Below are 12458 nucleotides of genomic sequence, written 5' to 3' on the forward strand. Positions count from 1 at the left end.
TACCTTTCATAAAATCTATATGCAACATGTAAAATGTTTAAATGTCAAAATGGAGATAAATTAGATATTATTAGTGTATATTAACTTCAGCATGCTCGACAATGCTGCCTGCTAGTATCTAATTACGTATAAGATATTAGTTTGAGGAAATTTAGTACAATAATAATATATAAATTTCAGAAAATGAAAACAAAAACAAATGAGAATTTAAAGAACTGTATTTAATACCATAAGCAAACATTAGGCCTATTTCAAGAATTTTCTAGTGCATCATTCAGGGAGATTATTGAGAGAGAGAGAGAGAAGAGAGAGAGATATGTAAAAGCATAACAGATGATGGAGACAACGACCACGTGAAAATGTTTTTCTTTACATATTCGATGTTTGATCTCAAGAACTTGAAGCCAGTTTGATAAAAAGATAGGGAAAAGGACAAAGTTACCTTCGTCCGCTCTTATATTCATCGGTAATGGACATCTCAAAAGAAATGTTTTTTTTCATAGGCAAATTACTACAATCGTTTAATTGTCAGGGCCTTCACAAATTTACCACTAAGGATAAAAGAATATGGAAGAATAAGAAGAAACTAGAATGAAAAATAGAAAAATAAAGAACTATTTGTACAAGGTTTTGGCGGTCTATCCATCCAGTGAAACAATGACTTTCCAGTTCCACAATTATAAACAATCCAACATAAGGAATGTGGGCTTTTATAGAACGAGCTCACCTTCAACATGAGGTTTGGTCCAATCGAGTCATTCGAGAAGCTTGTTACACGTACCAACCCCAACTGCCGCAGCAAGGTGCCAGGCCGCATGGATGTAAGGAGTTTCTGGGAAGATGTCATCAGCAATAAACAAAGCACCACCCAACAATGAGGACATTGTGTGCAAGTTGTGAGCCACCCTCAATTCTGGCTTTGTCAATGCTCTCTTTGCGAATGCTAGCTGTTCCCCTCAAAGAAACATAAATAAAAGTTAAGGGATTGATCTTACCAACTTACGGTACACAAGTTATGGAAGCATATAACCTAAAGGGGAATTATACCATGATCCAATGGAGTGTGGTAGAGGAGACTCTCTAGGGCATCCACCACATGTCAACGATGCATTATAGTATAACCTAAAGGGGAAATATTTAATGATCCAGAACATTAATCCAGGTATGATTAATCCTTATCCTCCACCATTGGGAATGGATGGTAGATGCCCCTCTAGAGTACCACTCGCTTATAGTACACTTAATATGTCCCAATCAAGGTTTCAAAAAAAGCTAGGCGGCCCTGAGGCGGCTGGCCTAGTGCCCAAAACTTCAGGCGCCCTGTAGTACAAATTCTTTAAATATATACATATATGTGTTGTCCAAACGCACATATATATGCATATATTTGCGTCAATTTTGTAGTTTATTGCATTTGAAAATATTGTAACATACTTTTTTATATATAAACATATGACATACGGCGAGATGAGAATAAACTTGTTCAAAAATTCAAAATTCAAACCATACACAATGTACAAAAAATTAAATGTCTAATTGGTTATCTATTAGTAATGGGTGCGGTTTGTATAGAGCCTAGGCTCTAAACAATCAAATTAGAGCCTACCTTCAAATAGTGTCGAGAAATGTGGTTTTACCACTGGAAAACTGTGATAGCCTTAAAATACATTTTTATATTTATTTATAAAGTTCAAAGCTTCAAAAATAGGGTAGATCAACATATCTATGAAAATTTGAAAATCTTGAAAATAGATGGTCTAAAAATGCATTACAAAATACACTTTTTCCAAAACTTGAAATCCATTTTTTTCTCATGTCCATACATCTTGATGTGGAGATGATCAATTTGAAGATATGTGGGCATCAAAACAACCTCTTCTAGTAAACCTTTTGAGGTAGGATCAAAGTTGATTGTTTAGAGCCTCGGCTCTATATAAACTTTTCCCATTAGTAATTGTCTCCAACTCTCCATATGAGAAAATAATTCCAATGAGAAAAAAGTAATTTTAGAAGCTTCTTCAAACCACAAAAAATACTTTTGATTCTCAGAAATAGGTATAGCTAAGAGATTGAGGGCTTATGGAAGCGTTCTTTTAACTTTGGGCTTGAAAATAACCCGCATAACCTATTTAAACCTTTTCGGGGGTCGAAATTGCCCCATTTGCCCTTTTGGGCATATTTAAAAATTGAAAAAAGGCCCACATCCCTGGGCACTGGGTGCCCACCTGCCCAGGTACAGCTGCCCAGAATGGGGCGCCCAGGTCTAGGCATGCGGCTAGAGGTGTCTTGGGTGCCTAGGCGACAGGAGGACCTCCCTTTTTAGAACATTGGTCCCAATTTCTAATATTGAGAGTCTTTCATGCTTCAAGTAGTATATTGTATGTATACTACATGTCATCTCACATTTGTTCTCACCATTTTAGAATTGGAATCAGGCTGTAACTCGGCAGGGCTTCGAACCCTATTCCCTCAGTCCAACTCAGGCAAGTCAGAATCATACCAGGCCATAATTAGCAAAAACATTTATAAAAAATGAAAACCTGGAGACATGCAATTCTGGGGTTTATTGGCCTAGAAGTGCCACCCTCCAAATCTGGTTTGACTCGGGCAATTCCCGAATCGTGTACGGATTTTTTAAACATTGGTTCTCAGTGACAAGAGGAGATGAACCAATGCTCCACCATCGTCCACGCAAGTGGAGACTCATCATTGTGACAGACAGTGGAGATTCATGTCCAATGAAAAACAGTACACTCCATGTATAGTGTGCAATCCATTCCAGAAAAATAGTATATTTTCCATGTTGAGTGAAAATATATGAACATAAATCCAATGAAAAACAGTCCACTCCATGTATCTATTTAGTTTTCTGGGTGACTCATGGGATGCTTCCGCTATTTTCTATTAACACAAGTCATATCCGTAAATAAAAGATCGATGCAACTTCTGTTTACCTTATTATAGATTGACAGAACTAATAGAGAGCCCTTGTCACTCTTAAGTTGCTAATTCTTAACATTAGCACAGGAACATGCCATGATTGTATCTTGCAGGCATTTATATCATTAGCTAGTTACTACTTAAACAATGCAATTGGTTTATGTGGCTCTATAACGCAATGTCCAGATAGGGATCCTCCTATACGCAGCAACTAATTGGAGAAAAGCTCAGTCGTACATGCCTGATAATTGCCTTAGTGAGCCCAATCACCACAGGTGAATTGAATGGGCTACAAATTCAAGTACAGGTCCCTCTTTTATAATTATCACATGCACATATGACTATTTTAAGCCAGTGTTTCAACAATCACAATCGGGCTCTGAATCAGCAGGGCCAAGTCTCATTTCCCCAGCTAAGCCAGACCAAGTAATATTTAACCAAAATAATAATAATAATTTTGGTCCAACTCAGATGATTCCGAGGTTTCTCGTCCTGTTAAGCATGAAGATGGGGTGATCCTCAGATGATTCCCAATCTGGTCCAACTCGGATGATTCCCAAGTTGGACATGCGATTTTTGACACATTATTGTCAGAATTCTAAGATGGTCAACAATCTCTAGGAAAGCTACCGAAACTTTGACGAAAGGAAAGATGATTACTAAACTAATCTAAAGGTTTTCACCATATGGGTTAAAGGAAAGAGAACTTTTTGCTACAGATCATGACAAAACAAAAGTTTACTACACTTAAAACAGTTACAGTAAAATGAATACCTCTAACAATTACTTCAAGCTAAAAATTCATTAATAAGAACTGCTCCTAGCAGTTCAGTAAAAAAATAACCATGGGACAATTGGGTAAGTAATTTAACAGTTAATGCAGATATACTTAGTTTAAGGTAGTTGAGCCCATTTTCTAATTGTACTCCTCAAAAAAAGAAAAAAAGATATGGATAGGTTAGTCATTTTGTTCCATGATGTATTTAAGTACACCTATCTCTTAAATTTCCTTTCACCATCTTACATATTATTCTATTATTCCGATCACGCCCTATCCAGTGACAACCATATTTCACTAAAACTCTCATGGAAGTCACACTTCTTGACAAATTATGTCTTAATGTTGTTTACATGCACCCAAAGGCATTTTATATCCATAGAGATCTGTACGTTATCAGTCACAACCTTATTCAGTAAATACATTTGTCCACCCTTATCCCACTCTCTCTAATCCTCAAAAGCGCTATCCTAAAAAAATTTATCAAATGAAATTTGGGCCCCTCACTAAGTGAATCTCAAAATTACTCTTCTACATCACCAAAACAAGCCAACCACTAGGGCATTCTCTCCCAATTTATTTGCTCAATGGACGTCATTGATATGTTACCCTACTTTCTGATGCGTGCTTTTAGTCCGAGTTTCTTGTCAGCTACCATTGAGCTAAACACATTCAATCTATTAATCAAAGAATGTTAAACCTCTAAGCTATATCTTGATGAATCTCTGGACATCCCTGCTAATTTTTTTGAGCAACACACTATCTTTCCCAAGGACAAAAATTGTGGCCCTTAGTCCTAACGGGGCATACAGCAAAAACACCTCCATCCATTGCCGAATGTATTTTATACATGCCCCAAGGGTATCATTTGTCTTTTACGATCATAACATGTACAGAAATCACAGACCTATTCAATAATGGAAATATTCTCTTTGACAAATGTTCAAAAGATTCAGAAATATAGAGATCCAAAGCATTCTGAGCTTCTAGGTTCCTACTTATATACTCACATGTGAGCAAACAAGCACAGTAACAAATCAAATATGCAAGTTTGAAAATGGGTGATAAGCAGAGAGAAGAATAGCAACAGTAAATGATGGTGTAAAGAGAAGACAAGTGGGCATCCATTGCGTCATATCATAAAACAATAGGTGGTTCAAAACATTTACCTCCATCATGCCAGTGTGGACAGCTGAAACCATTAGGGGTTGAAATGGTAGAAGGAAAGCAGAGGCAGCCATTAGCAACTTTGGATTCTCATTCCTCAACGCTCTAGAGAGACACTGCAGAAACGGTTCAGTTCAAAAGACATCAAGGTCAAAGACATTATTCATCACTAAAATAAACTATTAGGAGTAGCGTTTAGAAACGAGAGTAATTGGCATATGCAACTACTGCAAAACATAGTTTCAACATTAACAAAGTTAAAGAAGACATGTACAAGCTAATTGAGTTCCCAGACAAATTATTTATAGTAGTGAGGCAATAAACTTATCAACAATTCAGTAAATGATTATATCTAATAGGTTTCCAATTTCAAGCACGAATATGGCGTATGACCACTATGAACTTCGAACACATCTAAGTCTTTTCCTCCAAAATCATGTCTCGAATTATTTTTGGAATTTGGAGCAAGTATTAGGATGAAAAAGGTAACTAGTAGAGTCTTTCAAAAGCTCACAAACACATCATAGATAATCCAAACAAAATATGGTCCCTATCTTCCAAACTTTAGAGAAGATGAAGGTAATACCCACAACAAACAAAATATGGTCCCTATTTTCCAAATTTAGAGAAGAAATGGAGGCAATACCCACAATAAACTAAAGAAATAGAACCCTTAAATGATAATCAACTTCAAAACCAATCAATGATGCGATATGCATCTCTCCCATGGCCCTCTTACTTCCAAGAAGTGATAGAAAAAATTCTAGCACCATGATAGAAGCCTCCCTACATTTGCGTGATGGTTGACATTTGCATTGACTCACTTGAGTACTAGTGAAATCCATGACTCAAAGGTACATTGGAATGGGACATTTGTTTTAGCCGGATATTACTCTAAAGGGAGATGATAGTATACATACAAAGTTTTCAGTTAAAATCCAAATGACACTAGGAAAGAAATAAGTATCTAGTTCCTTTAACATATAGGACCCAAGCACAGAGCAGTATCTTCTTGGTGAAATACAACAACAATTAAATATTGCTTCCTCGATATTAAAGATGACACCCACCTTTGTAATTTTAGAAAAATGAATAACACCCTCCTAAAGTTCTATTCTAGTGTATTATAGGCTCATTATTTCCCATAAATTATTTCAACTTATGAGATTATATGAATTTGTAGTTTAAATTATAGTACAAAACGTTGCATCATCTCATCTAAAATGTTTGAACAACATTAACTAAAGCAACAGAAAAAATTAATGACTTATTTAGAGATGACAAAATTCTTCTTCCCATCAAAATGCTTCAGATCTTTTAGGTTATAGCTCCCGAGAATACCCATAACTTCCAAAAAAAAATCCATCCTCAATTCATGTTTTAAATTTATGCAGTTCATCTTTAAGCAGAAACAACTGACTGTAGCATATCCTTTTTATCTTGAATTGTTACACCTTTACTTCTAATTGAAATTTATCAACCCAAAATAGGAAGTTCTGACATAAATGGTAGGATGGAACTGATATTTTCCAAATTATACATTATAGTATCATTTTTTTTTTCTTGAATTGTTACACCTTTACTTCTAATTGAAATTTATCAACCCAAAAGAGGAAGTTCTGACATAAATGGTAGGATGGAACTGATATTTTCCGAACTAGACATTATGGTATCATTTTCAAAGGTCTCATTCAAAAGGAAAATGTAATACCAACTTCATAAAAGGCATCTAGATGATGAAATTACTAAAGGATATCATTAATTATAGAATGAAATTACTGAAGGAGATCATCTAATGAATTTTGACGTTGTATAGTTTACTTACAACTGTTGCTGTGGCTATCATTGTATAGTCGGCCCATCTGAGATATTTCCTTATTTCTCCCCTTGAGGTGTGATACAAACTAGATGCAATACCAACTCCAATCAACGAATTTGCATAGAGGGAGGTATTCAAACTCTTCCTGCACTCTCATACAGGACATGGTTCAGCCACTACAGGAAAGGAAGAGTAAATTATAAATTTACAATCATATGAGCAGTAAAAGTAGTACAGTGGGTCATCAGCATCCATAGAAATGATGGTAGGTGACAAAGTGAGAGGGGCCCACCATTGGGCCACTGCATTGTTCTAGTGGGCCCCACTCAGTCAATCACCTTCTACAATTTAAATGCTGATGACCCAGTTGAGAGTGGTTTTACATGAACATAGATGCATAATGGCAAAAGGACCAATGGTTATTACGGAAAAAACCTCACCGTGGAGCCTGGATACCAAGAGCAATGAAAGGTAAGGATGTTATAACATTGGCAATTGTTTCCTGCATACTTTGATCGCCTGGGAGATAAAAACCATGTCATTTACAATAGCAACCAAGGAACTAGTTCAACAATTATAATAACTACCTGATATATATTATAATTATTTATAGGGAAATTTGTCAAAATACACATAAGAGGATAAGAAATCAACTATTTAACATTTTACCCGTACCTTTTGATTTAATTTCAAGACAACCATCAAAATACACATGACCATGAAATGGAATGGTTGAAAAAGGGTAAACTATTAAATTGTTGAAAAGTGTACTTCAATAATTTCCCTTATTTATAATTGGTGAAGACTATGCTAACTTCTGGTATCCAATACCTTGAAGATTGCAATGAATTGCTCTTAGGCACGATGGTCTCTGCTGCCATATTCTTCTGGAAATAAAATGCAGTCAGAAAATTATAACTGGAGAACAGAACCAGAGTAAATAAATGCAATATTTTACACAAGGCTTTGCACATTATGAGTCAGCATAAGAGACATCCATGCTAGGTATAGTTACATCAAATTCTCGAGCAAACATTATTTTCCTAATGAGAAAAACCAAGGTTCAGCTTATACATAAAAAGAAAAAGACAAAGGTCTCTTTATGAAGACAACAAACTTACTGCATTAATAGTCTCTGGTTTGAACCAGAAGCCTCAAGATCCAAACTGGTTGAAGAACAGATATCCCCACTTTGAGGGATCATTTCGGCCGCAAATGGAAAACGGGGTAAAAGATGAACTCCATGGACCCCCTTTAATGCTGTAGGTTGCTCAGATGTTTGTTGAGGACCCATAAAAATGATGAACTATTTATAACAAATTCCTATAGAGTGGTTGCAAGCAAAATCTTTTATAATACTCAGTGAAAGAGCGGAGATGCTTGCAACCAGATCTACAGTTATATCACCTGGAAAAGGAAATGTGGGACCATTAGCATCAGAATGTTATCAGAATTTAAGAAAATATGCTGAAAATAATCTTCAACCACAAGAAATTGCAACAATGAAAGCCCCAGATGTGGATATGGGCAGGATTTTCTGTACATATCAGCCAGAAATATTTCAAAGGCAGAAGAGGATAATTTTCATTGCGTATCTGTTAGAACATGAGAAGAATAAGAGAAGGAACCAAAGAAAAATACTTAAGATTTAATAATAGTAAAAATATAAAAGAAAAAATACTTTCAACTGAAAAAGATGATATATGCATATGCAGCTAAAAGAAGGAACCGGTCATAAAAGTAACAGTTGTAAATTTCGAGAAGCCTCTTTGGTATTGCTCCAGAATAATGAACAGAAGAGTAAATATTAGTGGAAGGGAAAGATGAACCCTTCAAAGTTGAAGCATAGGCCCCTTCATTAAGGTGCTTGCCTATATATCCTTGTCTTTCACTTAACAGATACTTCCACAGAGGACTTCGCTACTTCTTTCCTCTAGGTAAGACATTAGACCACTGCTCCTTGGTCTGATTCTAGAAACCGCATTTGCATAGCTCCATGGGGGTAATGTGTACGGCCCCTCCAATACCCTCTAAGATGGAAAACTCCTTTGGCAACTAGTTTCATGTTCAATTTACACAATACAAATGTCGCAAAGATTCATAGACCTAAGAAACTCACATATCTATAACAATAGAATATAATAATCTTATTGAAATATTTTTATAATTCGCATTAAGAGTTAAAAATCATTATTGAACCTTTGAAAACACATACGACTACACATGCATATGATTCCATCTGTTGACTAAGTACGTACAAATGCTTTCAACTGAGAAATACTATATGCATATGGCGCTAAAAAAAGGAGCAAGCCATAAAAGTAATAGCTGAAAACTTCAAGAACCCGTCCTGACTAAGGCTCCTGAAAAATGAAAAAGAAAAAGAAAAGAGAGAAAGAAAATGAGCAGAAGGGAAAAGGCGAACCATTTAAAGTTGAAGCATAGGCCTTTCATTAAGGTGAGTGCTTATATGCCTATGTCTTTCACTTAACAGTTACGTTCACCGAGAGGCTCACTTCTTGTTTTCTCCAAATAAAAAGCTAGCCAAGTATTCCTTTTCTCCCCCATTTAGTTGGTATACAATCCTAGAATGAATATCTGCATGTCTCCATGAGGGTATCTATACACCCCCTACAATACCCTCCTCAATGAAACACTCCTTTAGCTACTAGTTTGGTGTGCTTGTCTATTAACATTACAGTTTCTTATTTTGGAAAATATATGCACAAGCACGGCATTGAGTACAAATGGATGCAAATATTTTAAAAGAAAGAAACTGGGTAATCCAAGGAAATTCAATTTTTATGCCCATACAATTTAATTTATTTTATTTTATTTTATTTTATTTTATTTAACTCAAAGCCACTACTGCTTGCTAAGACTTGTAGAATATGCCCAAACTTTTAATCATTTTAAGTTGACAAAAAAGTTAGAACCCTTTTGAACCTATTGTTGAAAGATTTGGGAATTAACTTCTTATTTACACTAGCCCCTAACAGTTCTTTTCTTAGTACCCATTGACAGGAATCATAGGATACAATTCTCATGCAGCCAACATCTGGGAAATTCTATATTGCTCTTTCCTTGTTCCTATACAGGCCTATTATTTGCAATAAGACTCCAGGGTGTCAAATTTATTCAAGTCCAAAATTGATATCATGCATATACGTGTGTCTAAAATCCAAAACTCAACACTGACCTCATGTATACACCTAGTTTAAAAGTTCTATGCCAGTAATCAATCAATTCCACCATGTAGACACCTAAAATTATTGTAGCATTATGTCATGAAAGAGTTATACACCTTGTTTTACCCTATGTGGATAGACAGCAAGTGAACTAGCTGGAGTTATCACTTCCTGGTTGACTGGTGTCACCCAAATTCGAATTACAGGTTGAACCCTAAAAACATGGAGCATTGTGGAAGAAACCAAATTTCAAATTACAAGTTTTCAGTTCCAACCTGACTCTCTCAACTTATCTATTAACAAAACCAGACATAATGTTCAAGACCATAGAAATTGCGCAAGAATGCCTGCTCCAAAATCGTTTCAGAGTCACGGAAAACATCACATATATAGCCAAACAAACCCAACGGATAGACTTAAGCTGAGATGAATATCCATCTGTTGTTCAAGCAAGACAAGTTGAAATACAAGGAGTCAATCAATTAACAAGCCACCCATTTCTTTAATCGTAATCCAAATCAGAAAAAGAACATTTACGAGAAAGATGGACTAAAGAACTATTTTTTTCCATTGAGGCAAACACTGAGATGTAATGAGCCACACAGATTGAATCGAAGCCATTCATTACAATCCTCCAGAAAAGAAAAACAGAATAATATTAAAACCAAAAGATGAATTTATACAGAAACAAAACTCCAAACTTTCAATTACCCAAAAAACAAAAATCCAAATTTTCAAGAAAATATTGAAAAAAAGGGCTTCTCTCTTGGAAAACAAACCAGAATAACCAAATGCATGGCCAAAATGATTAATAACGAATCAAAATACATATTAACTAACTAAACATAAGCTACAATTGAAGCCATTGCAACACTGCTTCAACCCATTGAACCAGATTCAAAAAGAACAGAAAGAAAGCAAAAGGAAAGGCAATGCTTCTCAGGCATCAAGAAATTTCAAAATTGAAACAATATATAGATATTTTTGAGAGAGAAAGGGGGACCTGAATGCTACACCGGCGCCCCGAAACAGCGTCGGTCTCTGGAGAATTCATGGGGATAGAGAGAGAGAGGGCGAACGGGTAAGTCTGTTTGCTGTTAAATATGAGAAGGGAAAGGAGGGGTTTATAACTGCGTATGAAGAGGGGTTGTGCACGTGGTTTGGATCTTTGAACTGTAGAGTTCTTTTCTCTCTACGCGAATCTCCCGCATATTCGTGAGTGCACCTGGCATCCAATAATAATATTTAGCATATTCCCTCTTTTGCACTGCTTTTCCTAAACGCTCTTTTCCCACATTTCAAAGAAATGTTTAAAATGTGTGGAGTAAATAAATTTATATTTTTTAAATAAAGAAAAATTATCACAAATATATTTCAAGTTTTAGATTATTAAAAATAAACCTTAAACTTTTCAAAACTTCATTCATGCTTTTGTTTTATAATTTTTACGTTTTTTTTTTACCCAAAATAACCTTTACGATAATCTTAAGACTATAAAAACATCAAAGTAAACTCATTATCGTGATAGTCATGGGTGTTTTAATATTTTGAGGTGTCATGGAACTTAAACAACCATAATGATCATTAAGAGGCATCACGGCACTTAAAAAGCCGTGATGGTCATTAATAGTTCTTATGCCCCATGATAAAGATATAATGGCTAAATTAGAACGGTGATAGACCAATAAACCATCGCAATTCTTTAAGTGTCATGATGCTTCAAAACTATCTTTGACTTACGACCCGCCATAACTATTACGGTTTTCAAATGATCATGATGCCTTCATGGTTCTAAGACTACCATGAAAGCTATGTTCGTTTACTCACCGAAAAACAAGTATGGATGAAATTTTGGAAAGTTTGAAATTTAATATTATATGTATTTGTTTATTTAATTTCAAAATACCTATAAAAAACAAATGATCATATATTAAAATAGCATCGAAAGTTAAAAATATTAATACTGTATCTCTCATAAGTATTTTGATAAATTTCATCACCATAGTGCCATGAGGAGCCCCCGATATTTTCGATGCAAAAGTTGAATTGTAGAAGGGGGATGCATGTGGATAAATAATTGGGTCTCCTCATCAAATTTGGATCCTAATCTCAACATGGAACTCTTTCATTAGTATTTAAAAAACTACAATAGAAAATTTGGACTGCAAAGTCAAAATTGCAGCCACACGATATAAAGCTACTAACAAAGAAACCATATGCGCATCATATTATTTTCTATAGGTTTTTATCTATGAAGACGTTTTTATAGTTCCTTGGACTTATATGTAGAAAATGTATCTCCTCTTCATGAATCCATTTTTTTATATGGATTTTAGAACTGGTTTTTTAAGAATAAATGATACCGAACCTGGAGGTCAATATGTAAAAAAATAAATTTTAAATATTAAAAATGATAATATTTGGAAGATCGATTTTTTTTGGAGAGACCTCCAATTTAAAGCCATCTTTTAAGATGGATGGTTGCATTGTGTTCCCGAACACATAAAACACGTTTCCTTTGTTAAATCCAAGTTAAGAGGCGGAGGTTGGAAATATAGCATATCGG

The 12458-nt window shown here is 35.1% G+C and overlaps 1 protein-coding gene across 2 annotated transcripts; it reads right to left on the minus strand.

Annotated features, from left to right (window-relative positions):
* Positions 1-408: 408 nt before the first annotated feature.
* LOC18421941 (uncharacterized) lies at positions 409-11111 on the minus strand. Of its 2 annotated transcripts, none has more exons than XM_006826808.4 (7): positions 10896-11111; positions 7826-8111; positions 7536-7591; positions 7145-7223; positions 6711-6849; positions 4888-5001; positions 409-947 (listed from the first exon to the last, which is right to left on the minus strand). In XM_006826808.4, exons 2-7 carry the CDS (start codon positions 7996-7998, stop codon positions 756-758), a joined length of 753 nt encoding a protein of 250 aa, XP_006826871.1. In that variant the 5' UTR covers positions 7999-8111; positions 10896-11111; the 3' UTR covers positions 409-755. The 2 variants fall into 2 exon arrangements, with proteins under 2 accessions (XP_006826871.1, XP_011621183.1); XM_011622881.3 differs by having other exon boundaries at positions 7536-7588; positions 10896-11101.
* Positions 11112-12458: the final 1347 nt, after the last annotated feature.

The sequence above is a fragment of the Amborella trichopoda genome, chromosome 4, assembly GCF_054954075.1.
Source record: "Amborella trichopoda isolate Santa Cruz 75 chromosome 4, AtrichopodaSantaCruz75HAP2 v2.0, whole genome shotgun sequence".
In the NCBI taxonomy this organism is placed as follows: domain Eukaryota; kingdom Viridiplantae; phylum Streptophyta; class Magnoliopsida; order Amborellales; family Amborellaceae; genus Amborella; species Amborella trichopoda.